This window comes from Truncatella angustata (genome assembly GCF_020726525.1).
Source record: "Truncatella angustata strain MPI-SDFR-AT-0073 chromosome Unknown BKA67scaffold_2, whole genome shotgun sequence".
In the NCBI taxonomy this organism is placed as follows: Eukaryota; Fungi; Ascomycota; class Sordariomycetes; order Amphisphaeriales; family Sporocadaceae; genus Truncatella; species Truncatella angustata.
In genome coordinates, this window is record NW_025763382.1 from 6,229,523 (window position 1) to 6,256,984 (window position 27,462).

The window sequence follows — 27,462 nt, forward strand, 5'->3', positions numbered from 1 at the left end:
TCATTCTTCTCGTACATGACGGTTAACATATCCTCCAATCCGTACGGTAAGCTGGTTTGTCGATACCAGCTTTTCTAATGCTGCGTTAGGCTTTGCTTTCGTACAAGCGTCTGCCGGGTTATCGTTCCCATTAATCCATTGGATCTCCGAAATCTCTCTCATCTCGTACGACTCCCGTAAGGCCATGATGTCGATCATAAGCCGTTTCTCTTGTGTCGTGCCGAGTTTGACAAGACAGTCGTACACGGAAAATGAGTCTGTACAGACGACCATAGGGATCCGTGGTAGTTCTAGGCGGTCGGTAATCTTTCTAAGTGTCGTACAAATGGCTATTCCAATATCAAAACCGTTTACCATGCCGTACAACTCACTCGCAAGAACACTCCTCGTAACTCTTTTACATTTGGACGATGTCCAGTGTACGATGTTCCCTCTTAAGGTCATTTCTTGTTTCGTACGATGTATCTCTTGCGCGAGTACTACAATGAACCCAAGCTGGGATGAGAGGTCACGGTTGTTCGCGAAGGAACCATCCGTAAACACATATAACTTCGTACGAGCTAGATCCAAAGGAATAAACCTTAGGCCTCTACGAGGGTTGTCGATCTGCCATTGGATTCGCTGGTTTAGGAAATCGATATCGGTATCCTCCGGTTCCGTTACTTGGGCAGCAGTCGATAGGTCGTACGCTGCCTCTGGTTGACAGACAGACGAGATATATGCTCCTCGTGCGCGTTGAGAGACATATTGCTGGGGTGCATCCTCCGCACGATGGTCAACAATCTGTAGGTTCTCGGTCTGCCCTTTCTGGAGGAATAGAATATCCTCCCCATCCATCTCGATACGGCTACCATTAAACTCTAAAGGGTTGTCGTGCGATAGAGCAGTTTTGGGCTTCGTACGGAAACCTGCCTTTTGCATCTCTTCCTCCTCTCGACGAGAGAAACTTTCCGTACCGAAGCTTAGGGTGTCGTCTGTTTGAAGGGCTGTGATTCCAAACTCGTACGAGCTGTCCTTAGAGAGTAATAGACATGAGTCGTACGTTGATGTGTCCATATTCAAATTCTCCGTATGGTGACTATGGTACGTCTTGAACCAATATAGTCCTGATTCTGCCAGGCCGTATAAAGGCTTCTTGATCCACAAGACGGTACCCTCCGGGTATTTGGCTTGTAGCTCTGGTGGCAATACTGCTAGAATGTGTCGTGCGAGCTGGTCGTGGGCTTGTGGATAAGCCTGTGTGATATCTCGTAGTTCTCCAACCATTCCGTACGACTTGATCAAAGTTGGACCAAGTACAAGGATAAGCCGTTGGCTTACCCGTTGGATAGTTGGTGCCTGGGTTAGAATCTGATCCTTAGAATCGTCACCGTACCCTTGTACGACGAGTCTGCTCTTTTCGTACGGTCGTGTTGTCTTGCCCTTGATTTCTCGTACGAGGCGAGTCTTAAAGATCCGTATTCCTTTGTGGAGATACGGGTCGTATTTGATAATTTCAAATACACCTCGTACGGTAAGATCATTTACTTCCACAGCATCTGACTCCTCGAACGGTGCTCCAGGAGTGGTAATAACACCATCTTCTCTTAGCTTGATTGCTAGCGTACGATTATCCTTCTCCTTTTGAGTTAGATGGATAACTGCATGCCTTTGTGGTCGACCTGTCCGTCGTACGGGGAACGGTCCTTGTACGATAGGAGCAATCTCCAGATCTGCCACGGCATTCTTACGTGGTCGCCCTCTCTTTCGTACGGGTGGTGATTCTCGTACGATAGGAGCAATCTCCGGATCTGTCACGACACTCTTACGTGGTCGTCCTCTCCTTCGTACAGGTGGTGGTTCTCGTACGATGGGAGCAACCTCCGTATCCTCCTCCTCCTCGACCTCCGGTTCATAGTACGGCTTGACGTGCGTACACCGGAACCTGGTCGGTCCATTCACCATATCAAGGATTACATCCTCCCCGTCGTGCGATTCGATCTCGTACGGGCCTTGCCATCCCTCTTTTTCTCTCCATACGAGGACCTTACTACGGAGAGGGAGTGCTTTTACGGCGTACGGATTAGGACCATTCCTAGTATTGATCGCACGACTAATATCAACTTGAGCGTTAATCTTCCGGAGTTCAGTCATAGCTTTGGAAATAGCCTTCGCACGGGCGATGTTGTCTGTTGATGGTGGAGAGTCATAGTTGATCCGTGGGTACGCTCCAAACACTAAGAGCGTTGGTACGATGCCGTCTGGTCCGGCGGTATCGTTCAGGGCCTTAACTGCCATCTGGAGGATCGTACGGTTGTCGGTACTATGGCCGAGCTCTTTCTTCAGGATGTCGTACGACCTCCGTAAGGGTGGATGGGCGCGTTCAATCTTTCCGATTGCCCAGTGAGCCTCGATGGGTGCCTCCTTACACGTACAGCCCATTATACGTGCGCTGCTCCTAAACTCCTTGGATGCGAAGTTGGTACCCGGGTCGTGCGAGATAATATCTGGCGGCCCGAGGTATACGAAGATCCAGCATCGGCATAACGCATCCCACACGCTTCGTGCGTCTTCCTTTTCTAAGAACTCAGCGGCTTGGTACGACGTCGAAGCGTCGATTACGTGGAGGGCCTTCCCGTCGGATAAGTGTACGATATCTACAAAGATCTCGTAGTTAAAGTTATGGTCGTCCTTTAACGTAAACTTGAATCTTTTGGGTGCTTGGTCGTACGATTGGCAATGGTGGCACACCTTTTGTATTCCCTCTAGTACGGAGTGATTAACATCCTCGATACCGGCTTTCCGAAGTAACCGGTAGAGTCGGTCTGCGTGCGCGTGTCCGAATCGACGGTGTAGGCGCCTTAGCTCTTGTTCTGTTAAGAACATGGATGCCTCCGTACGAGACAGGTTAAAGAACGGGTGTCCCCATTTTCGTACGACCGGAAGTGAGATACCATCGTTCTTCCGTACGATGCGGTTTGTAGTGTTATCAAAATATGCTCCAAGGCGGTCTGCATCGTTTAATGATAACAGGAATGGGGTGTCTACCTCTAGGATATAGTACGTAACCTCACCAAGGGGATTGGTTTTGGTTATTGTACCAATTGCGTGTAAGGGTTCTCCTCCTCCAAAGTTGAATGTGTTAGACGAAGGACCCCATTTGACCTTCGTACGAGGGTTATCACGTAGCCACGCGAGGGCTTGTGATTTGCCGACTGTAGAAAGTTGTGATGCTCCAGTATCCCAGAGCTCACCTTGGTACTCGTGCGAATACTGGTTCTCTAGGACAAATGCTTCTGAGGATGGTTGATCGTACGGCATGTCGTATACACTTGTGCCTGTCGCACGATGGATATACGACGCAGATAGGAGGTATTGGACAACCTTTTGTCCCTGTTCCTCTTCGGAGTCGTACGTATCCTCTAGGTCAGGGTCCTGTCCCTCGTAGTCCTGTACGTACGATGCAAAATCGTCCCGAGATAGAGGTTCGATGTCTTGGTCATCGCATGTTGTCAAGTATCTCGTACGAGATCTTGCTCTCTCTTCCGGAGTGTGGTTTGTAGACCAACATCCTTCCTTCTTACATACGAAGCATTTCTTGTCCGTACGACCCTGAGGTCGTGATCCAAACTTTCTGTCCCGGAATGGTCTTCGTACGATAGCATCTGATCTTTTCTGCTCGTACGGTTGTGTCGGGTTACGGGTATACGTACGGTCGGTAAGATACCTGGTTATATACGAGTCTAGTTGTGACAGGTATATAGTCGGCTCACGGTCTGACGCCACAGTGATGGCTGCTCTCATATCTGAGAATAGCTCTTCGCACGACTGTCTTTGTTGAATTAGAGCGGGTTCCAACTCTGGGACACCTCGACATGCTCTTTCAACGGCCGTACGAAGTTGGATCTCTCCTTGATATCCAGCTCCTAACGCACGCTGGGTCAACTGCATCTTGTCTAGTAGCATCTCTAGGACCTCTGAATTGGTCTTGTCGGCGTGTTCTTTTCGCATTCGTACGAACGTTAACGAGCTCCAGTCTGCCCAGTACTGGTTGTGGTTCACCCTGTGGTTGAAATGCAAATCCATCGCACGATAGATATCATACCAGATCTTGTCGGGGCCGATATAGTTAACATAGAAGTCTAACGCACGATCTGACAAGATGTACGACCATACTGCGTGGAATTGGTCCTCGGTGATTCCAATCTTCCTACACGCAGCTATAAACATCCGGGCTTTGTCGTATAGGATATCGTACGGCTTTCCTGTATAGTTCAACTCTTTTCTCCAAACCTTGGCGAAGGCCTGGATCTGGGATGGGCTACACGTGCTGTTATATATTCTTTTGGGTGGTGGAAGCGCGTACGGGTCGTTCGGATTTTCTGGACCAACTGTTGCTATTCGTGCGAATGGAAATCCCTGACTTTCCATCGTGAATGGTACTCCCGGTGGGACATTGCCGTAGCCGTAGTCCTGGTCATACGCCCTTGGTTGTTCTTCTTGATATATATGAGCAGGGCGTGATGGGAAGCGAGTCGTACGATCGGGTACTTCCTGGGTGTCGTTCGACCGTTCCCTACTGTCTCTTTGCGGTCGGTTGCCTGCTACGGGGGCCTCGACTGTTTGTCGTACGCCATCCGGTGCGTACGACTGCTGTTCGGTCCTTTGGTGTTGATCGGGGTTATCCTCGATCCGTTCTAGAGGCAATTCGTTCGTACGACTTGGTCCGGGTGTAAGGGTGCTCGTACGGGGTGATACACGAGGTGTTCTGACAGCCTCGGAGTTTCCAAGCGGGTGTACGAGCTGTTTGTCTTGCGTAAGGCCGCTTGGGAAATGGTATCCTCCTTTTTCAAGTCTCTCGATCATGGCACGCTTGAAAGGTCGTGCGGCGTGCCCGAACTGGAACGTGGTCCATCCTTCAAAATCTTCCTGGTATGCTCGTATGAGTGATCGGAGCGTTGAGATGCCCTGATACTCGGCTACGAGCTGACCAATGTACGTATTAATGTGTTTTTCGTTAATCGGTTGTTCGAGATCGATCGTACGGTCCCAAAACTCGAATGCTGTCCCGGCTCGCCAAGCATTAAGGGTAATATCGCTCCCCTCTGCCATTTGTTCGTGCGATAGGCCATCTTGTCGGAGTTGTTGTTCGTCGCCCGGTTCGTGCGCACCGGTAGCTGCGCTTTCTGCGGGAGGTGATAAACTCATTATCGATGTGTAATGGCACACACGTGTAATTCTATGTTCGTACGGAAGGGATAGGACTCTTTCAGACTTGAGCACCTTCGTACGAAGAAGAAAAACGGTACACGTCTTCTATTCGGGAATAGGATCCAATACAACGTCTCGCTACGTACTATTGTACGAACTCAGATAACGTTGTCTTTTTACTCTTTTCACACGAATAGGATCTAGCACGACGTCTCGCTACGTACTACCGTACGTACTCAGATAACGCCGTCTCTTCACTCTTGCCAATCTGCGTTCACAGCCAAGTGAACACTGATCAGTGTGGAATGGCTTCTCCATTCATTTCTTTCCGTACAGTTTGGGCGACAAATAGATCTATTCAGCGCTATCGTACGAAAGGAAGAAGGGATTCTTCCCATCGTACGCGATCTACAGATAGGGGTTTGGCCTATACGGCTGCAAGCTGCCGACAGCCACGGTGTGGCTGTAGTGGCTTGCCGTCAGTACGCCGGTAACTAGCTAGACTATATGGTCGTGCGAGACCGCGGATAACCATATTCCAACACAGAAGTATATAACACTAATTAATAATACTTAGTACTAGATAATAATACGTAACACTACTTAGCAATACGTAACACGTAAATAGAGGAATCCTTTAATATTATCGAGCCCGTATAAGCTGTGTATAACATGTACCCTGTAAATAGGCCTTTTCTTATTCCGTAACGAAGAATTTATACGATAGTAAACGTAAAGAGATTTTATAATTTGATAAAAACTAATTAGTTCAAATTTTAGGAACTGGGAAAATACTTAAACTATATCCACTTCACTGGCATTAGCTATATTTGATATAGTTAGCAGACCGGGCAAATGTCCTATATGCCCTACACCGGCTTGAAAAATACGTACGCTCGATGACCCCATCGAGAATAAGCTAGTCAGGTCGAGTTGAATCGAATCGAGCACCCGTCCTCTCGATCGGATCGATTTGGACGGCTAAGTAAGCGTCGAGCGCTCGATAGATTTCACACCTTGTAGCCAGCCGGGGAACTGCGGAACAGTATCATTATTGTTTGTTGTCAACGAATAGGGTAACGTTATGAGTCGATTGTAATGGTGTTAAGAGTTGTATATTTCATAGGCTATTGGCTGATGTTTAGGCCTGGACATCTCTCGCTTAATTAACAATAAAAGCATAGACTAGAAGATTGGACACATACAAGGACAGCTTGTTCTCATTGATTAGATACGAAAAGGCTCACTCTTTTTCCCTCCTTTCGCTAGGTTTAATGTACTTGTATGTAGTAAAAACAAACTCCGCTGGACAAGCCCTTGAAATGTTATAAAACGCCTTGCCAATATCTCTTATACCAAACTTCATTCATCTCTAACAATTAGTAGAGTTCTTCCACTTTATACTAGGTAAGCCCCTGCGTTTCATAACCGTGATATTATAAAAGTGTTTAGTCTTATAAAACTATAGCTAACATCCGCTATCATCCTTATGTTATGGCGTTAATTGGCCATTGGGCAATTGCTTCCCAAGGTGTCCCGGCAAGTACGTCATTACATGCTTTTACCAATGATGCAGACCATCCTTTGAGAAACCAGAAATTCGCTTCGGCGCAATGCAGTATAACAGAGTAATGGAGTAAGATGGTTACCGCAGCAGGATGCCGGCGTCGAACATACTCTATAAACTCTTCTGGTAAAAACAACGGCCACCGAATCACGGCTCGCAATTTTTCAATATCCAATGTATCATCAGTAGAAGGCCCTTCAGTAAGGCACTCACAGAGTGCAGATGTTGCCGCATCCATACATGTTCTGGCTTCGTGGTCGAGCGTATCCGTGTATGCAAGATAGGATTTCAGGGCAGAGGTCTGAGACAGGAGATCCTTCAAGGGCGCCCTGCCTTCCTTGCCTTTGGGTTTGTGGAGAAGGCCCCTTAGAGGTCCCCTTCTGAGATCTTCAACGGTACTAGACACTATCACCCCCATTCCTTTGATCAGTGTAAATATCTCTAATACACTATCAATTGTGGACACGAAACAGCTACGTTGTTCGTAACAGGGAAGTATGGCGAATGCTCCCAAGACGATGAAGGTAGACGTTGCGTAAATTGCATGACAGTTGTTCGGGGAGATGGTGCCGACTAAGGCGTCTCTTAAGCCAGTTATCGCATGGCTTTGATGTTGAGAAGCTTGCATAAGATACAACTGGCGATGGTCATTCTGCTGGAATGCCAGGTGTAAACTTGAAAAAGCAAGAATCTGGTGCATTAGGAACGGATGACGAAGTCCCTCTCGAGGCACATCAAATTGCAGAGCTTTGTGGACTTCTGTGTTTGCAGACAGGGTGCTAAAGGCAACGGTGCTATAGTGATGCATCAACCCGGCAGTGGCAATCCAATCACTGGAGCACTGCATCGGATGCTCGGTCAGGAATCTAGCAAAGTAGACGAATGGATCGGTCTGAAATGTTGAAATATCTTGGTCCTGGTTGTGCAAGTTGCTGACTTGTCCAAGATTCAAGACTACAGGTGTTCCGGCAGACTGCTCTAGGGCAGTGGAGATATGTGGCAAGCGGTCGTACTGCCTCTACAATCAGTATAACAGGTTACGAAGGCCCGAATCCGGAGCTCTCTGAATGCTTACCATTGGACTCCTGTCAGACGGCTCAGTCCGGCCAGCTAAAGTTGTGCTGACGGACTCCTCACCTGTGATAGAAACCACCAAGCTGCATGGTATTGAATGTTTTATGCACGCCGTACAGGGACGTTTCTCGTCGCACTGGATCCTGATCAATTAGAACTATCCAGATAACCCTGGTGCTTCCCCCTTCCGATCCAGGATAGCTCAGGCCAGCTCACATACCTTAATTCTTCGTTCTTTACATCGAGTACATCCACTGCGTGATTTCTTGTAGCCCAACCTTTTCATTTTAATGCAAAGCTCCCTGTCCAACTTGTGTGTTAGAGTCGATTATAGATAGCAGGGCACCCAATTGACATGAAATGCGTGAGGAGATCGAAGAGATTATCGACATACTAGAATATGTTATTCACCGCAGGCTTTTCTTATCCATTTCGCCGGCCTAAAAGAAGGCTAATTCCAAGTTTGAAAGCATGATTCAGGGGTAGCCACATTCGAAGGTTTTGCTGCGCCCCGGCAGTGTGCCAGCTAGTGGCACTTAGTTTGATACCCTATCACGCCAAGCAACTAAGCCTATTGCATCGAATTAACCAGTCCTATTCTGCAGTTTTGACATGCCGCTTTTACATTTTGAGTTCGTGTCTGTCTCTCACACAATTTAGGCATAATATTCATGAGGTTACGAAGTGGCTTTTCCACGATTTTATGCCATGCCTGTTAAGCAGTTATAGTTAACTCACGAGTCTCATGCATATCAGGTGCAATCTCTAGGTAAGTATGAAACCTATAAATCTCGGGATTCATGAATAGGAAACGCCCACAGTCCCTCTATGCCATTACGCTCCTATAACTAGTCTTATGAATAAATGAAGCTCTATATAGAAGGAATATGACATTCGTCTGTCTATTAGTCATCTGCCTCGTCCCAATCATATAGTGTTTACCCCATCCAATCGTCGTCTGGTGTAGTTGTTTGTTAGAAATCCTATAATGGGCAAGGTCTATCAATCGCCTTAGCTGTGGTATCGACTACTTGTTGTTCTAGGGTAAGCGGTCATTTGATTTGCTTCGCGCTATGCATCTCTTTTGTTTTCTTCCCCTCCTAGACTAGTGCTAGCTTCAGACTCTTGTATCGCAGGTAACGTCAACGGTCACGACATTGCCGCTAAGCTTTACACATTAGTCGCTTTCTTTGAACGTATTTCTAATGGCCGTTAGTGTGTAATAAAGTATAGTGGAAAGGTAGACGGTATCAAGTAGCACACAATGAGAGATATGATAATTCTGATGTAGTTATATAGTATGACTATGTCCCCAATAGTATCGCGTTGTTCAGCCGGAATTTTACGTGGTTGGCCAGACCTGGTCTGGTAGGATTATCTTCCATAAAGCGTCTTGCCGAATGGTAGTCTGATAAGGCCAATAGGAATTTCTAAATAGAGCTTGTATTCGGTTTGTCGAGTAACTTGTGATTAGAATGGAGCAAATGCGCGACCTCTCGTTGGATGGAGATGCGGTGTAGATGGAAGGAATGTTAGTAAAAGCAGCATGCAATTTTGGTAGTGTAGTTTCCCCACTATTCGGATGCAACACGAGCTTCCAAGCAATTATCCATGTTTAGGGAGAAGGCTGTGTTACAGAATGAGGCTTGCCGTTTTCTACATTACCAATCTTGGGTGGTGTTTAGAAAGGCTTGGCGAACTAAGATTCTTTTGAGAAAAGAATATGCTGCTGCCTAAGGGTGCGTTCGCGCTCCTCGATTATGGTTTATGATTATGGTCCGTGTAGGCCTTGCAATAGACAGGCACTACTGACGCAGTTTATGACAAGGTCCTATGGTTAGATGATTTTTACAAGGTCATGGGTAAATGTGATGTGGCTTGCAGGTGGCTTACGGGAGTAGGTTTATATGGCAGTTTACAAGGGCCATTTCCCAGCTGCGAACAGCTGGTGAAAAGACGCTAAGTACTACGTTGCTGACTTGACCCGCTGCGCAGAATATCAGACTAACCGTAGCTGTGTGCACGATTCGTACACGCGGTATTTACGTAGTAAGGTAAGCCACTGGCGCTATTCTATATAGTCTTACTATCCGGTGCTGTGGATGCAATAGTCTCTCTTAGCTCTTTATCTTAGTTTTCTCGTCAATCTATGCATGGTTCTATAGCAGCTGCCTTGTCTCTCGCTGGATCTGATGTGAATCTTTTTTCAGTTCGCCCGATTCCGATTTCGATTCGACTCAAGCGGGACACCGCTCGAGTCGAATCGATCGAACTTAACGACTTCTCGATTTTAATCGATAGGTATGACCCTCTGCCGCTCTCTATCATCGTTATCTCACATCTGACGAGCGACAGCTCCTGCCGTATACGAGACCACTTGGATGTATCTAATTGGGATCACGACGTACCAAATGTCAAGATACTCGTACTGATTTAGGACATTCAAGTGTGTGCACGCTTAGCCTGTCCTCTGTTGGGAATGGCCACTTTTACCCAGGGCTCGCAAGCAATCCACGGGAATCCGTTATTAATCCTTTACATCGGCTCATTCTCGAAGGCAGCCATTACATTCGTTCTCTACAGAAATGGACACCATTCCATATGAAAATCTAGTGGATTTTCATATAATGGGTTCAATCCATTCGACGCGTTTTATACCCATTTTTAGCCAGGATAGAACCTAATTCTGACCAATTCATAAGTTTATATGGTAAAATTTTAGCAGAAAAATGCTCCGATTAGCAGAAAACCCGGACAAAGCTAATTATTATGGAGATTATCACAGCTGAATCAGCCTATCAGGAAGGGACTAGTGAGAACTCGAGGTTACAACGGAGCTGCTAAAAATAAGACTCGCTTTAAGCTTTAGAGTTTTACGCTCTGATTGTATTACCAATCTACTAGCTTGCTATCTTACCTCCTCTTATCACTTCTAGTCCATCTATAGCAGAATCTAGAGCATCACAACCGCCCTTGATAGAGGATGAATATTGAACCGGAGCAGCGGACATGCGGGCTTGTCCTACAAACTCTCGCCTACTGAAAGGCACTGCTGTGAAGCAGCTCGGGCAACCCAACAGAGGACTGGCCACTGTCTTCACCTACATACACTGGAACAGGATAACTACTTTGAAATCTGGCAACTTATGTGGCTTATCAGGAGCATGCGGTTGTTTCCCACGTGTTTTGGTGAGTCGTATGTGTAGTATCCTGGTACTGGAACTGTGGTCATAGGTCGTGATACTACTAGAATCATGATTTTTGGAACGACTCCCTAACCGTCAGTACTTTGGTCCTGGCACTTCCAGTACATTAGTTTCCTCCTAACCAGACTAGAATCAGGTCAAAAGAACAGTAGTTCTGGGTCCATGGGAAGCAATTAGTATTCACAGGAAAGTCGACTGAGGGAAGTAAAAAAGAGATTTGGTAAATTATCAAGGTATCGTGAGTATGCTGTATGTACTGAAATTGACCAATCAGGAACAAAATGTAAAGGTCCGCGTAGTGTATCCAGTCTTTCTGATACGGTGCCTGTCCTGCGTGAAATCTATGAAAGCAACGCATGCTAATATAGTTGAAAAATATGGGTTCCCCTAGCCACAAGCCCTAGCCACAACCATGCTTGCCAAATCAAAGCCTCAAAATTACCGCTATGTACGCTGCTCCGTTGCAATATGAAGCCGTTCTATTTCGGTATTTGCATAGTTTCACATTTACAGCATTTCGAGGAACCCATCGGCACTGGTGCTGTGAACACGGGTATGATATTAGCAAAGGCAACCATACGCAGATCCGCTTGCAAGATCTGCATTCGGCGGCGTTATAAGAAGATTGAATCCTTTTCCTTCCTTATATTACAGAATGATTTGTCTCCTGTATTCGAAGATCATAAGATTCGAGCTCCTCTAGGCAAGCCAAAATATAATGCTGAAACAGTCGGTGACAGCAGAAAACTGAAGCTCGAATCTAAGACCGAAGGATCGATCCTCCATCACTTTAAGCTCAAACCTGAAGACACTACCGAACAGTGCCTTGCGAGTGCCTTCATTATAGGCTCTAATAAGGATTACTTCCAATGGCTGCTAGTCTAATGGATCGTTCATTCCAACCTACCCTTTTCAGCAGCCCACAATCAGAGGTTACGCACGATTTTCGAATACATCAATCCATCAGTCCGAGCTCTAAATGCGCATCTTTGTGCTAATATAATCAGATCACGAGCATTTTCTTAGTATAAACAGCACAAAACAGCAGTTATCAGTACACTCGCGTGGTCACCAAGCCTAATTCGTAATGCTTTTAATGGCTGGCAGGCCCTGAATCGGTTATCCTTATATATTATTGCCTGCTTTCATCAAAATGAGGATAATCAGCCTTGCGATATCATCCTTAAAATACCTGAAATTGGCCGCGATCTAGGGTCTGCACTTACTAATCGCGTACAGACCATTGTTACGAACGAGAAAGCGAGTAATGCGACCATCCAGGACAAGGTAGCATACAGGGTAGATGAGCCACGCATGTGAAACACTAAGGATGCAAGTATTAGGTAACCAAGATCTCGTGACTGGTTGACAAGATTATGGGGCGAACCAGTGAGCGATCACTCTTGGCTAGAGTGAACCACGATGATTAGTGGAGGAATAAATGGATATATAGTAGTTAGCATTTCATACATAGACAGTCATTACTTCCGTGATCAATCAAAGTATCTATCTAACTCATAGGTGAAAGCTATCACGTTTTACCGATTATGCTTATGACTACGCCCATACTATTGTTCGACCTATAGTCTATCTCTCTAGACTTACTACTGAGGCTAGCATACCATGCTAGCAGAAATACCAGCACCCATTTTCTATCTTGGAGTTTATACTATCCACAATAGTATATTCGTCACAATCATCTTAAATGAATTCCAAATTCCGACTGGTGAAATCGGTTCGCAGTCCTCGATAATGCTTCCAATTAAAAATCAGCCTTAAAAATGAAATTATTTCCTAGTTTATCGCTCAAGGGGTTTTGATATGCAACCACTAAGAACCGGCCCACACGTATGAAAGCATCAAATCCACCTACAAGTCAACGGACTATAACAAAACTGGCTTCAATGTATTGGTAAAGGCTGACTTTTCAGCGTTACGACCAAGACATGGTACCCTAAATCGCAGCTTGAAACTTAGCTGATCCCTTGGAGATGGACGAATGTTTCGATGACCAGCACCCAGCAGATGGAGCAGCTATAATAGAGGATGCCGCGGCTAGGATAGAGGATGCAGAGATAGCTTCGAAATTAGCCTTGGCAGAGGATGATGAGTTTCTGTTTCCACTCCAAATAGCATCACCGATAGGTGTTTAGCAATGTCAGACTTAATGGTAGCAACATCATCGACCCAGAGGTTAAAGTCCATTAACGAGTGTCATGTTGTCGTTAGAAACACCTGGAATTTGGTAAGTGCTGCTAGGGATACCAGTACCGGATCCGGAAATATCAACTTGAGCGCAGCTATTATATTCGGTTATATCGTTGTTAACAATAGGAAAATGCAGAATATTCGATCTACCTGTAGAAGAACTGGGCCGCATGATCTTGAGCACCATAAATATCTACGTGCTCAGCTCGAATGAGATACTAGCCGTCCATAGTATTCTTCGGAACTTGAGATTCGAATTTTGATATGCCGTAGGAGCACCATGCATCCTTGGTCAAGTCGCCACTCTCATCACAAATGGTCGTCTCCCAGATCTTGAACAAATCACCGTCACCCTCATATTCCTGAACGTCGCCAGGCACCTTGTACATGTCTTTAAGAGCATATAAAATATTAACTCATAGACAACTTCAAAACACTAAGAATGCGTTAAGATCAGAGTCTCACAGACTTGATCCGGGCCGGGGTGGGCAATGCTACCGTCGTAGAAGAGCTTCATAGCGATCGTATCGCCAGCGGCTACATCTGCGACTTCCGTCTTAGCAGTATTACTGAAGGAGCCTAAATTGCAGCAAGAATCGCCATAAGTAGGGTTTAGGTCATCGACTGTGTCGGTAAACTTGGTGGCATGCAGTTCTCTGTACGAGTCGTCTTGAAGAGCTTTTGGGTCTTCAAGGGGTGGGCCGCGGCGCTAGTGAAGGCAAGCGACGGTCTACTTGCCGAAACACCATGGGCAGTAATTGGCATTGGAGTGCAGCTCTTGCAGTAGCATTTTTTTTAAACCATATCTGATCCTTAATATTGTATATAAAATCCTTCTCTGCAGTACCTCCCATCATCCTGTATCCTATCATTAAAATGCACTGTTCTACTTATAAAAATTGTTGCGAAGTCGGAGATCCAAGCACGTTATACCTTTATAAATTCCTTCGGGACTAGCTGAAACACGTTCTATACGCCATTTGTTCCCCTCCGACTTGTCGGGTCTAGATTTACCTTGTGAGTCTTACTCCAACCCCCCCACCCCCCCCCCTTTTCTCGTACATAAGCTTTTGTTGTCCAAGTCTACTTTCGGACCTCTAGCTGAATGGTGGAGCTTGAAAGCGGGAGACAATCGACCGTTTGATCGGAAATAGTTCTGCTCGGATGGAAAATATTGAACCCAATCGACACAATAATCATAAGAGTCGCGTCAAATATATAGAGGTAAATCTCTTTCGACTGGAGTTCCCCGTCCTTTCCCATGGAATATTCAAGGACCCGAAAGACTGATCGCACCATGATGAATATTCCTGCACAGTAGAGGACGAGAAGACATTGTCTCCAAGGTTGTGTGATGCTGAATGATCGCGTAGTCGGGTTCTTCATGATGCGACGGTGAAAGATACCCGCCACGACTAGAAAGAACCCGAAAAATGCGATTTGCACCAACAGCGCGACAATGATGATCCACTGGGCTTGATCCCTCTCGCTTGACGTAGTTGCGTCTTTTAGTTTACTGGCACCTTCAAGGCGAGTTAGTAGTCTTAGCTAGTGCCATGTTTTACGGTACAGATCATTGTGCTTACCCATTGCCTGTCCAAGAAAAGAGGCGATGTCTCCGAGTAAGAAGAATGCCGTCATCCACTTTGTCCTAATTACTGAAAATTTCTCGCCATCGAGAAGTCGAATCAATCGCCCCAAGATCATGTAGATCGAGGCTGAGAATAGTGCTGGCGCGAGAAGGAGCAGAAGCGCCTGGATGATATATGGGGGAAGTGTCCAATTGGGAGATTCAGTTGCGGACAACCCCCTTCCAATGTATCCGACGGTTTCAACTGCAATATTATTCTATGTCAGCGTTCTGCGAGGTGATAGGGAAGCAGCTAGAAATGGAAAATCCATACAAAGGCAGCCGAGCAAGAATGGTATAAAGTACCATGTTCGGTACTTGATCAACTGAAAGATATGACTCAAACTCGAAAGCCCGAAAAGAATGATAAAAATGACTGCGGCGGCCAAAGATGGGGTATATTGATATCTAACCGAAGAGGCCATTCTGATACTTCGAAATTTTCTGACAGCAGTCGTATAGTCGCGATTCGGAATCAAGAGGAAAGGAATCAAGGTCACTAAAGCAAGGACGATTCTAATGGTACGATTTGTTAAGTGAGGCCTAAAAGTAATTGGAGGGTAGTCTTGTACAAACGGAATTGCAATGTTGTTGGTGGTTTTCGGATCACTTGCGGAAGCGCGTGTAGGCTATATAGCAAGGTAACGTGAGATTATACCCATATGGCACAGCTACCATACGAGATTCATCCAACGAGGCTCTACACGCAAACGAAAACGATGCCGTGGACATCAACTCAGCCTCAACCAACGACGCCTATAGTCTTGGCGCGCTGTTCTCGGATCTTTTATTGATTGGACACGGTGCTAATAACTCAATTAAGAAGAACGACCAAGTCTCAACCTGACCCTAACAAATTCACACTTTGCGCGATCGCAGCAAAGCGGGGCGGTTCCACATCTATTCAGGTAGTATGTCCGCTCAACTAATACGACAAGCCTTGAAAATCGTCGACAAGCAATGCACAATACTGGACGAACATTACTTTCCCTACTTGTATGGTATCTGCCGAGCTTGATGGGAGACAATTCGACTAAGGACGGAATTTATGGATTTTAGGCATCGCCTGAATAAGTGTTGCAGTAAGTGGGGCTCATAGACGCCGGAAGTCAGCAGCCTACGGAGAACGAGAACGTAAACGAGAACGGGAACGACATGAAGATCTGGCATAATTGGATCTGGCAAATTCTCCGATTAGGCAAAGGGTGGTTAGCGCCGAGACGAACCTCCATGGGATCTTGCCAAGTCAAGCAAGTATGCAGGGTTCTGTCAGATTAGGCATTGAGAGACCCTCTCGGATAGGCTCCACGCGTGCAGTCCCACATAGTGGCGAGGTCTAAAGACGCGAGATCCCCACCTATTTTTCCCCATATATATCCACTTGATAAATAAGCAAGCCTTGGAAGGTTTGAGGCCATATTAGGAAATTATAATCTGTATAAAGCTTTATTTATTTCCTTAATAATTGAAACGTTTGATACACAGCCAAATCATCCGTCGAGACCAAAGTCCATACTACCTGTCTACATGTGTGGCTATGGAATGTGTACGCCAGGTGTCGCAGGTGCCGAGTATAGGGTCACGTGCTGATAACTTGAAGAATCTGCAGGTATTGATTGGTACTTCGCAGCTAGGCAGAATATAGAGAAATTACATGGATATACCCTATCCCATTGATTACGGAATGGTTACCACTTGGTACAGTACTTGGTGGCTCGAAAATTCGGCGGTGCGCTTGGTCACCGCATAGGTTCTTCTATAAGATTTGTAGTACCTCAGGGATCTAATTGCGCGCGCTGTAGCTGTTGAAATGCTCCGTTTTCTAATGAAATGGCTAATAAGGTGGTGTTGAAATAGTCATTGTTATTAGTCTATAGTCTATATGTGACGATTATACTATCGGGTTGCACAACCACAAATGATATAATGCAAGAGGGTTTATGCTAACAAGATATGCTAGCCGCAAAAAGAAGACTATGGAGATAGACCTTCAGAGTGAACTGAGCAATAGAGATTCACAAGTGTAGTCGTCAAAGCGTGAGCTTCACCTATGGGTAAGATAGATGCTTAGATTGATCACTGAAGTAATGACTGTCTATGTAGAGTGGTAAATCCAATCCTTATTATATCCATTCATTCCTTCACTGATGTTGTTCTGCTCACTGGTGATCAGTATACTTCTACTGATCAATGCTGAGCCACATAGTCCTTTGATCAGTGTCGCTGCACTGATCACCACTGATCATTTCCGAAGGGTCACGTGACCTCATTCTGTTTCTGTCCAATCACAATGCTGGTTGCCAAGCCTTCCTCTAATAGGTGCTTTCTGGGGTTTGCCTGCGGCCCATGTAATGGCCTCGTTCGTAACATATAGTACAGAATACAGGAAGTGGAGATGATCAATAAAACTGAACTTGATTAGGGTGTGGCTGTGGTGGCTTGTGTGTGGCTGGTTGTGCAGTAACCATCTTATGCACTATCTATCTTATTGTTTGACACATACTGGATATACTCTACAAACATGAGAGAAATAGTTCAAAGAAGCGGCAGATTACGCCAATAAATTTCAAATACAAGAATTATTTACATGGCTTTCTATTTGCGGTTTGTCTAGATCCTTTCGTGTTCAAACGCTTTCTCTTGACATGTAACTAAGTCCGCTGTAAATTATCTGCCGATAATAGTATTTAAAACGCTATGCGTAATTGAGAGCTTATAGAGACTCTGTATACACACTATTGTTTCGGCTGAACTCTCGTACCCGTAGCCGTGATCACTATTTTCATCTGTACACCCCACATTCTCATGGTCGTCGTTCCATAGTCTCCCCCTCCATTTTCTCCAGGTTCCACCAAGCCCCTACTACTACACTTGGAGAGTTTCTTGAGTAAAGAGGGATAGCTTTCGCCCCGCCTAATGGACCTCAAACTGAAGACTATAAGAGAGTAGGTTAGAAGACTGATTTCGATTGTGACTGTATACCGAGCTCTTCGAGAGCCACTTCTCACAGCTGTGTATAGCAAGAAACAACGTGGCGGTCGGTTGTGCAGTGTTTGGCATGCTTGTAGAGCCTTTAGTGCAGGAAATAGAGCGTCGCTTTAGCCACGATAACAGGCAAATTTCACAGAATGGTGGGACACTGATTTCAAAATAACTCGGATCTATCTGGGGGGCTGGTGCTAATGATGCTATTTTTCAACACCCAAATAGTGAAGACGGCCCCTTGGAAGCTAGAAACAAAGTTATTCAACAATAGTCGTAGCTCTTGTCATCATTGTTTAAGCTTAATATTCAAGACTAAGAGTTTTCTTAGACAAGAAGTTGAGCATTATTAACCACGGTAGCATGCCGGCCATCCACATATCTAAGGACTTTACCAATTTGATTTTCGTAGGGCCAATCGGTGCCATAAGAGAAACATCTGCTCCGGCCTACTTTATCTAGACACATTCCCTGAGTAGAGTACTGAGACCGCTTCACCCTAAATCTGCCTACACGTTCGCAGTATCGCCGGTTCCATTGTTCGATATTGTGGAGCTTGAATCACTTCTAGCATAACCAGTTGTTGACATGTGTTTCCAATCGCCCACGATGGGTCCTGCTCACGGTTGAATCGGCTGATAAGAAGGTCGTGTATTTGAAATCTTATTTCGGCTGGAAAGGCTAGAAGCGCGGAATTTGGTTTGATTTCGTCGATCTTCCCAAGCATACAGGCGTGCCGAGCCCACTCCTCTACTCTCTCGGAATCATCAGCACTGCAAGGTGTGCTTTGTAAATGCACATATATATATTTATTAATAACGAGCCGGGTTTCGGCTTCGCGCAATATACTTTCAACTTTATAGAGCCCATCACTAGGACGGTAGGACCACTTCCAGCGGCTGGAACTACAAAGGAAGTGATCTAGTTCTTCTTTTGCCTGTCCGCAAAGGTACAGCACTCTACAGTGGTAGGAATAAAGATAAGAACAGGCCCCATCCTCCAAGAAATAGTTCTGTTGGAATTAAAGACTGCTTAGATTACAACCATCTAGATTGTAGTTATAGTGACAAAGATGACTCATGTGACGTATTCGGCGGAACTTAGCTGTAGGGATAACATTTATTTCAACAAGTTCGATTGTCTTATCAACCTTCCCACACAAATACATTGGGCCGTAAATTGCGCCCTTCACACTTTAAGTTAACTACCTTAGCTACTTGTGAATGAGATAACTTTAATAAAGCCGCCCAGAGATTTCGTAGCAAAATTGAAGATACCGTAACGATAGCCTGTAAAGTAATTATAAGTGGTGTTTAGTGTGAATGTTAAGCCAAAGGTTGTGAAGTTCGATCCGTCCGAAGAATATGAGAATTTTGCTGACTTGGCACCATTCGGTCGAACGTCCATAGATACTCGAATGTAAATAGAACCAGCAGAGATAGATTTCCTTGCTGATATAGTGCCATTGCTTATTGTGGACCATTTGTTGGTCGCATTTTGAGTAGCATCAGATACTTGGACAAGATTGTAACTAGTCCCTGACCGCATAATGCCGATCCATGCGGAAGAATCTCGAAAAGCTGCAAGCCCACATGAGTCACCATCGACCATTCCGGAAAAATCGATTTTCGCCGTTCCTACAGGATAAGGACCGTAGGTTCGTTGCGTAAGAGTATTTCGTGCTTTGTATAGGTCGTTGGTTACTGTGGCTGTCCTCAACGTCAGACCATTGTTGATGGTGAAATTGGTAATATCGGGAGCAAAATTCCACTCCCACGCCTCTCTCAGCGATGTGCCAGAGAAAACATCGGTGCCAGTCCAGGCGACTTGTGGGGCGGCTGAAGTTGAAGGAAACGGATAAGAAACGGCCCAATTATTGCCAGGAACAGCCAAAGTTGGCCAGTCGTTATTCCAAGTAATTGGGGCAAGGATAGGTATTCGACCAGCTGGGTAGGACCACGTGCAGGACATGAAGTACCAGTTGCGATCAGGTCCTTGGATAAAACTTCCTTGATCAATAAGCCCGCCACCACTAATAGGTGAAGAAACCCCAGTCTGTAGTGTTTGATAGGTCCAATTTCCATATATAGAGGAGGACCTCCAGACGTAAGTAGTGCCATTAGGTCTATCGCCCAGTACGTAGTAGTAGTCATTGATCTTTGTGTATTTGTCAAAAATCATATCTTTGTAGTCATCGGGGATCATTCAATACCTTATATAACCGTGAACCCTCCTCAGTGTGACCGTCAGGCCCTGTAAACACTTGTGCTGATGTCGATATACTCAACCCATCGGAAGCCAATGTGGCTATACTAATGTTGGTTTGGCCATAGACAATATACATCTTATCATCATCATCGATCAATAGCCCACAGTCATAAAAACAAGTATTGATTGTTCCCGCCTGTGTCCAAGGACCGGTCACTGAGGCGGCAGTATAAATGAAAGACTTGGAAAAGCCGATACAGCCGTACCAATGCCACATGCCCGTGCTTCCGCGATACCGCATGGTCGAGGCCCAAACGCCTGAAACATATGGCGGAGTACCATTCATCTCAAATTTGGGCCCAAATCCTGCAAGAGATGGTACGGAGTGACCAATTAGTTCCCAGTTGACTAAATCGAAAGACTTCAGTATTGGCGCCCCTGGCGAGAACTGAAAACTTGATGCTGAGAAATAGTAAGCACTATCAGGGCCTTTGAAAACATCGTTATCTGCAAAGTCTGCATATACCACAGGGTTGGTGAAGTTCGATATCGCCAGGGCCACGGTTACGTAGAAAATCATATAGACCGGAGTAAACATCATGGGCATGAAATCAAGAATTCAGTGATAAGAAATAAAACGGTCGAGCGTTTGGTACCGTCCAAAAGAATTGAATGTAGGTGTCATGAACTCTACAAGGTGTACGGGCCGTTTTGTAATGGGATTGGACTTGGATTTCGAACACTTGGAGCCATGAAGCTTGCAGAGCGGGAAGTTAGGTGTCGAAGCACTATCCCGGCCGGTTCTTTGCTTCTACCAACCTTTTGGTAGGACTGAATCTCTTTTATATCTAAGCATTTCGTAGTCCTGCTCAAGGGATTGGGGAACTATGCATCTGGTCGTATCCACTTAATTAGACCATTGAGTGTATGTCATCTTGGTTGAAACAAGACAAGCATCGTAAGCATTGGCCCATTTCCACGTGTACAGAGTTTTAGGCTAAACAAACAGAGTGGGCACACCGCATTTTGCCGAGAGTGGGGACCTTTGGCAGGTGACCAACTTGATAACGGTGTACAGCCCTATTGAAGGGAACCAACATGGGGGATGGTAGTAATCTTGGAGATGAGATTCGGCACAAAGTCAAGCTGTAAGCAAGTTGAGAACCCAGACAGTCGCATGTTTTCCCCTCAATTCCTATAGTTTGGGAGAGGGATAAGAAGATATTAAAACAAGGCAATCTACACTCGCAAACCAATCATGTTTTGTCTATTAACATCAGCAGCGCTCTACTAGCCCCAGGTTCTGTAAATTTTGCTGAACTATGTTAACAAAGAACTAGAAACGTTTCGGAGTGATAGCTGAGTTACCTAATATGTTGATAAGGACATTGCTGCTTGTCGAGTTTTCGGCATCTATCTAGTGAAGAAAACCCCTGACATTGACAAGTACAGCTTGGATGTTGGAACCAACTCGAGCCAGCCAGAATGGAACATCTAAGAGCTCCATTCCTGCTTTGTCAACGGTGAGCCTTGTGGTATCTAAGGAAGGCTGATAGAAAAGGATTAGTGGTGTAAGCTTTTCAAGCAATGTGTATATGCGAAGTGGAGGGGATTCCACCAGCCAAAGCACTGCTTAATCTTATATTGAGGCACATAAACTACTTGATTAGTGCTTAGCTAAGATGTAACGCAATCGTCAACTCCCTGCTACCATGCTGGTGCCTCGTGTCCTCTCCCCAGGGGTGACTAGCCTAAAGCCCTAGCGCTGCATAAAGTCCACCAGTTGCTGCTTTCCCATGACTTCTCTACAAAACTGTTCCCTTTTAAGGCTAGAATGGCGCGTTGCTAACCAATATACGTAGTAGCCCGAGAAAAAATATTATGGAATTTCTTTTTTACTGCGACGCAAGAGCTGCATGAGTTCAAACACGATGGTCATTCCGGCAGGTAGGTGACACAAGAATTGGTGCACAGTTGAGAGGTTATAGTGGCCAGTGCGCCAATTCTTGTGTCACCCACCTGTCCGGGTATTTAAGAACATACGTCACGAATCGCCCAAGCCAACGAACTTTTACAACTATTTTTCTTGGCGCCCCGCTGTTAGGGCGTGACAAGGCAACTACGCTAGTTTAGTGGCACCACTGGAGTACACCCTTAATATCTCTTGGCATTCGAAAAATTCTTTTTGACCTGAATGACAACCCCTATAGACCAGCCGCCTGGCACACCCGCTTCCAGCCCGGGGACTATAAGCGATGGAGCCTCTCTCCCTCGCACCCCAAGGAAGCCATGCGGCCCCACTACCCCGAGCAGGCTCCGCCAAGTCCTACTTAGCGACATTGCTAGCAGCCCGTCACAGGTTACTGAAACCGACTACACACCATCCTCCCCCCTCAACACCAGAGGCGGTACTGGCAAGATCAACAGCATCATCGGAGCTAAGCGACCACGGATTGAAGACATCACCGTTGAAGTCAACGACAGAAGATACACTGCCGACGATGATGAGCGCAGAACGAGCCCTGGCAACTGTCAGAATCAGGTCGCTGCAGTTCTTGAACGCGACCTGCGCATCCAGCAAGAAAAGATAAAGCTGTTTCAGGACTGTGCGCATGCAATTGATCAAGTCCTCCAAAAAGCAGGCACCGACCTTTACCTCGATGCAATGGAGTTCTGCTCCTTCTTCGCTAACCGCCTCGATGATTGGCTTACAGAACATAGGTCGGCACGGCGGAAGGCCAATGCTGCAGCGCCGACAGGAGAACATGTCAAACCATCCTACGCCCAAGTAGCTGCCTCGAAGAACACTTCGGCTCCATCGCACAGAGCTCAGCGAAATACAGCAGCTGATGAAAGAGGCATGGACCGCATGGACCGTACGGACCGGCCACGCCGCAAGGAGCAAGAAGACAACCGCATATTTGTGCGCATGGATAACTCCCGACTCGAACCATATGGCGTCAAGTCCACCCTCGTGCGAAGACTCGGACTCGACTATCTGGAACTCCGCGAGGTGACCCGGTGCGCTTCCGGCTTTACGCTGCACCCACGGGACAAGCCAACCCAGGCAAAACTCCTGGCCCTCCAGAGCGAGATTATCGACATTCTCAAAGCACAGAAAATTGAAGAACATGTCGTGTGGCACCACTACAAGCTGCGGGGCTGTCCACGAAAAGTCATGACAGCGGAGGGGCTTACAGTCGAGATCGACGAAACGGCTGTTGCCAACGAGGCAGAACTTCAGACAGGCGTAAGGCCTGTGAGGTGTGTCTTGTCTAAGCATACATCTGATGGTGACGCAGAGACAGACTGGCTCGTCTCCTTTACGGGGGAAATCAATCGGCCATTCAGGCTCTTTGCACACTCCATGACGTCGTACCGTCTACGCCGGGAACCCCGAGTTCCCCAGTGTGGAGATTGCTTCTCCTTTCATGGCAGAAATTACCGTTGTGGAAAGATAATTTGCGGAACCTGTGCCAAACCAGTGCACGAAGGCAACTGTAGCAAGCCAATCCCCAAATGCGTCAACTGTCACGGCCCGCATGCTGCCACTTTTGAGAAGTGCCCGGCACGGCCGAAAGTGGTGAAAGGAATTATTCGCAGACCAGGCGCGGAGCAATTACGCGAGATAAGGCAGGCAGGCGACCGTGCGAGGTCTCAGGCATTTAGCTCTGCAAAAGAGAGTACTGTCGCTCCAGGAAGCGGCAGGACCGAAGCCAGGGATGACAGGCAGAGCGCTGATGCGATGCAAGTCGAAGATGAAACAGGCACGGCTCACGAGAGCCAACAGGACAACAATGAGGAGACGATTATCGTATGCCCGTAAATGCAACTAGGAATCAGACACAGACACGACGCGGACACCTTGTTGTGCACTGCGTGAATGCGGCAGGGGGGCAGAGGAGCATTGATCCGACTGAACTAGCTCTTAACCTGGCCGACTACGAAGGAGAGAGGGCGGACATTATTCTGATGCAGGAGCCGTGGATCGGCGTCCCACCAGGCAGGAGAATGATGGTCAAGGCGCATCCCAACTACAACGTGTTTTCCCCGGTAGATAACTGGGACAGTGATACAACGCGGCCGAGGTCGCTGGTCTATGTGAGGAAGCACCTTCAAGCCCAACAGCTCCGGCCTTACCAGACCAGGGACGTGACGTGGGTCAAGGTGCGAGGTATTACTTTTGTTAGCGTATACAGGTCAACCACAGACCCGCAGCAAGTCGACAGGATTTTGGAAGAGTGGATTCCACCGTCTGGATGTGTCGTTGCGGGCGACTTTAATGCCGGCGACGCCTCTTGGGAATCGGGTAACCATAACTACCATGGAGGGGAGATGCTGGGTAACATCATGTCTGCACATGGCCTAGACTTGATCTCCGAGCCCGATGTGCCGACGCACGACGATGGCCATGTATTGGACCTGGTGTTCTCCGACATTCCAATGGCAGAGGCGGCAGTCAGCGAGGCACTCCACTCGACGTCGGACCATGAAACACTCCGGGTCGTGGTACCAATTTCTAGGGATCTGGAACGGGTGACAAGGCCATGTAGATGGACCGTACCAGTTGACAACATACCTGAGCTGGTGGAAATGGTCCATGACAGGCTGCACGAACTTCCATCGCTAGGTTATACTGGGGAGGAGCTAGACGGCTACGCTCAGACCCTGGGTGAGATTATCTCTAGCTGCATCAAAATAGCTGGTCGGAGGACGTCACGATTCCGATCTACGGTTTGGTGGAATGATGAATGCAGAACCGCGGTTGAAGAATACAGAAACGCAGCAAAAAGTAATACGAGTCAAGGGGACAAGAAAACCGCAAGGAAAGTTTTCCGCCAGGTTGTGAGGAAGGCTAAGAGGGAGTATTGGCGGGGTGTGATTGACGGAGCCAAAAGCCCGAGTGATCTGTTCAAAATCATATCCTGGCACAAGATGACAGCAGGTCTGAGCGCGCCCCCGATCATAACCGGTAACAGAATCTTTGAGACACAGCTAGACAAGGCGAACGCACTGCGAAGGGCCACGCTAGAGCGAAACAACGGGGAAAACGACATTCCCAATCCTTGGTCAGTTCCAGTGCGACAGCGGACACCCATCCCCTTCGAAAAGCACGTATCGCTAGAGGAGGCCGAGGCATGCACGGTCGGGGTTAGCAGCACCTCGCCTGGGGTGGATGGTCTTACCGTGAAGATACTCAAGGCATGCTGGCCTATCATTGGGAAGCATGTAACGGACCTCTTTCAAAGGTGCTTGATGGTCGGGTACCACCCGAAGCCATTCAAGGTAGCCGAGGTGGTCATGATCCCCAAGCCAGGGAAGAAGGACTACTCTGACCCCAGGACCTATCGGCCCATCTCTCTCCTATCATGTCTTGGGAAGGGGCTTGAAAGACTAGTCGGCAAAAGGCTAGCATGGACAGTGATTGAACGCGGCATCTTGGCACCACAACACTTCGGGGCCTTGCCGAAGCGTGCAGCGACCGATCTAGTAGCAGCACTCGTCCATGATATTGAACAAGCTCTCGACCAAGGCTTAGTTGCCACACTAGTAACAGCGGACGTCAAAGGTGCCTTCGATGCAGCCCTCGTGGGTCGACTGGTTGTGCGGATGAGGGAGCAGGGTTGGCCCCACTTTCTGATCAGATGGACAGAGTCGTTTATGACAGAGCGTTCTGCCAGGGTGCGGTTTGAGGATACCCTGACCGAGGTCGAACCGCTCCACTGCGGTCTGCCACAAGGCTCACCAACGTCTCCCATACTGTACATGCTCTACACGGAACCCATCTGCGGAAAACTGGGTACAAGACGGCGGCGATTTGGATATGCAGACGACATTGGGATCCTCAACGTCGGGACGACACTCCAAGAAACGGCCGTCGAGGCGACAGAACAACTGAGAGAGCTCATCGACTGGGGACAAGACAATGGCGTGGAATTTGACCCTGCCAAGACCGAGATTATGCACTTTTCCAGGAAAAGAGACACCAACAATCCTATCGTCACCCATGGCACCGCCCGAAAGAGGGCAGAGCCTTCGATGCGCTGGCTTGGAGTATTCCTCGACAGGAAACTGACTTTCAGAGACCATGTCAAGCACTGGACGGGCAAGGCAAGCCGAGTGGCGAACCACATCCGCAGTCTATGCAACACCGTCAGAGGTCTTCCGGTAGCGTCGACAAGGAAAGCCGTCACGTCCTGTGTGATCCCGGTCCTCACGCACGGCCTTGAGGTCTGGTACCCAGGACGGGAAAGGACGAGGCAGGATAACACGACTTCGTCATGCCGTGTCAAGAAACAGCTCCAGCAGATGCAGTCCGTTCTACGAACGGCAATGAGAGCCATTCTGCCTGTGTGGAGAACGCACCCAAGCCATATTCTGCATTTCGAGTCGCAGATGCCGCCGGCTGAGATACTGGCAGAGTCCATCCGCCGACGCCACGGTTTCCGGCTTGGGCGGGTCGACAAAGAGCATCCACTAGTGCGGCGGCTGCCACTACAAGCGCGAAAGGACCCCACAAGACTCCAGAGATGCCATCAGCTAGTCCCCATATTTCCGAGGCCAGAATTGGTCCGGCCATCTTTCAAGAAACCACCACATCGGGGAGGCAAGGATGGAGAAGCTGAGCTGCTCAAAGAATGGCTCCGGGAGAGAAATGAGGAAGAAGAGCTGATCGTGTACTCGGACGGCTCGCAGTTACAGGAAAAGGGACACAAGCGCACAGGCTGGGGGTTTACCATTAGGAAAGGCGGTACCACCGAAGAAGTGTACCGAAACCGAGGCAGGCTGCACCGGGCAGAGGTCTTCGACGCCGAAGTGCACGGAGCGTTGCAGGGACTCGCAGCGGCGAGGACGATCGGGCCGAATAAACGACTGTTTGTCTGTCTGGACAACACATCCGTGGTGGACGGGCTAAATGGATCACCACCGGAATCGTCGCAAGCCATCTTTCTACGTTTCCAGGAGCTTGCATCAGGGCACAGTCCTGGGGTGACGGTCAAGTGGATCCCGGGACATCAAGACATCGAAGGAAACGAAGCTGCTGATAAACTTGCCAAGGAAGGCGCAATGCTCGAGACGAGGATAGACAGTCTGCCTACGGTTGCATGGGTACGGCGACATCTCAAAGGAAAGAGAAAAGACGATTTTGCCCGCTGGTGGGCGGCGCAAGACGAAGCCAGATATGAAGATGTGCATTCATATGCGGCGGTGTCAAAGAACCTCGTCTCATTCAAAAGGGCTACGCTGCACAGGCTCCTGGCGGCAAGATCTGGCCACGGCGACTTTGCAGCATATCATGAACGATTCGGGCATACGGACTCCAATAACCACTGCAGTTGCGGAGAGAGAAAGACACCAGAGCATATTTTCTTCTGTAGGAAATTGCAAGGACACCG

The 27,462-nt window shown here is 47.4% G+C and overlaps 3 protein-coding genes across 3 annotated transcripts; all 3 read right to left on the reverse strand.

Annotated features, from left to right (window-relative positions):
• Window positions 1-6,539: 6,539 nt before the first annotated feature.
• Window positions 6,540-8,219, reverse strand: BKA67DRAFT_620318 (uncharacterized protein). Its single transcript, XM_046105472.1, has 3 exons — window positions 8,052-8,219; window positions 7,833-7,967; window positions 6,540-7,769 (listed from the first exon to the last, which is right to left on the reverse strand). The coding sequence occupies exons 1-3, from the start codon at window positions 8,115-8,117 to the stop codon at window positions 6,678-6,680; spliced, it is 1,293 nt and encodes a 430-aa protein (XP_045962379.1). The 5' UTR covers window positions 8,118-8,219; the 3' UTR covers window positions 6,540-6,677.
• Window positions 8,220-14,328: 6,109 nt separating this feature from the next.
• On the reverse strand, window positions 14,329-15,300 carry BKA67DRAFT_591270 (RTA1 like protein-domain-containing protein; the record flags this gene model as incomplete). The annotated part of the gene is made up of 3 exons (XM_046104690.1): window positions 14,329-14,768; window positions 14,832-15,080; window positions 15,150-15,300. The coding sequence occupies 3 exons, from the start codon at window positions 15,298-15,300 to the stop codon at window positions 14,329-14,331; spliced, it is 840 nt and encodes a 279-aa protein (XP_045962380.1).
• Window positions 15,301-19,066: 3,766 nt separating this feature from the next.
• BKA67DRAFT_514614 (glycosyl hydrolase family 43 protein) lies at window positions 19,067-20,645 on the reverse strand (the record flags this gene model as incomplete). Its single annotated transcript, XM_046097661.1, has 2 exons — window positions 19,067-20,014; window positions 20,070-20,645. 2 exons carry the CDS (start codon window positions 20,643-20,645, stop codon window positions 19,067-19,069), a joined length of 1,524 nt encoding a protein of 507 aa, XP_045962381.1.
• Between the last annotated feature and the right edge of the window lie 6,817 nt (window positions 20,646-27,462).

What these genes read in the sequence shown, in the direction of transcription:
- BKA67DRAFT_620318 (XM_046105472.1), bottom strand. Translation starts at nt 8,117, where the DNA reads ATGAAAAGGTTGGGCTACAAGAAATCACGCAGTGGATGTACTCGATGT. An exon ending in GTAAAGAACGAAGAATTAAG is followed by an intron (nt 7,968 to 8,051) that starts GTATGTGAGCTG and finishes ATCAGGATCCAG; the next exon opens with TGCGACGAGAAACGTCCCTG. An exon ending in CGTCTGACAGGAGTCCAATG is followed by an intron (nt 7,770 to 7,832) that starts GTAAGCATTCAG and finishes TTGTAGAGGCAG; the next exon opens with TACGACCGCTTGCCACATAT.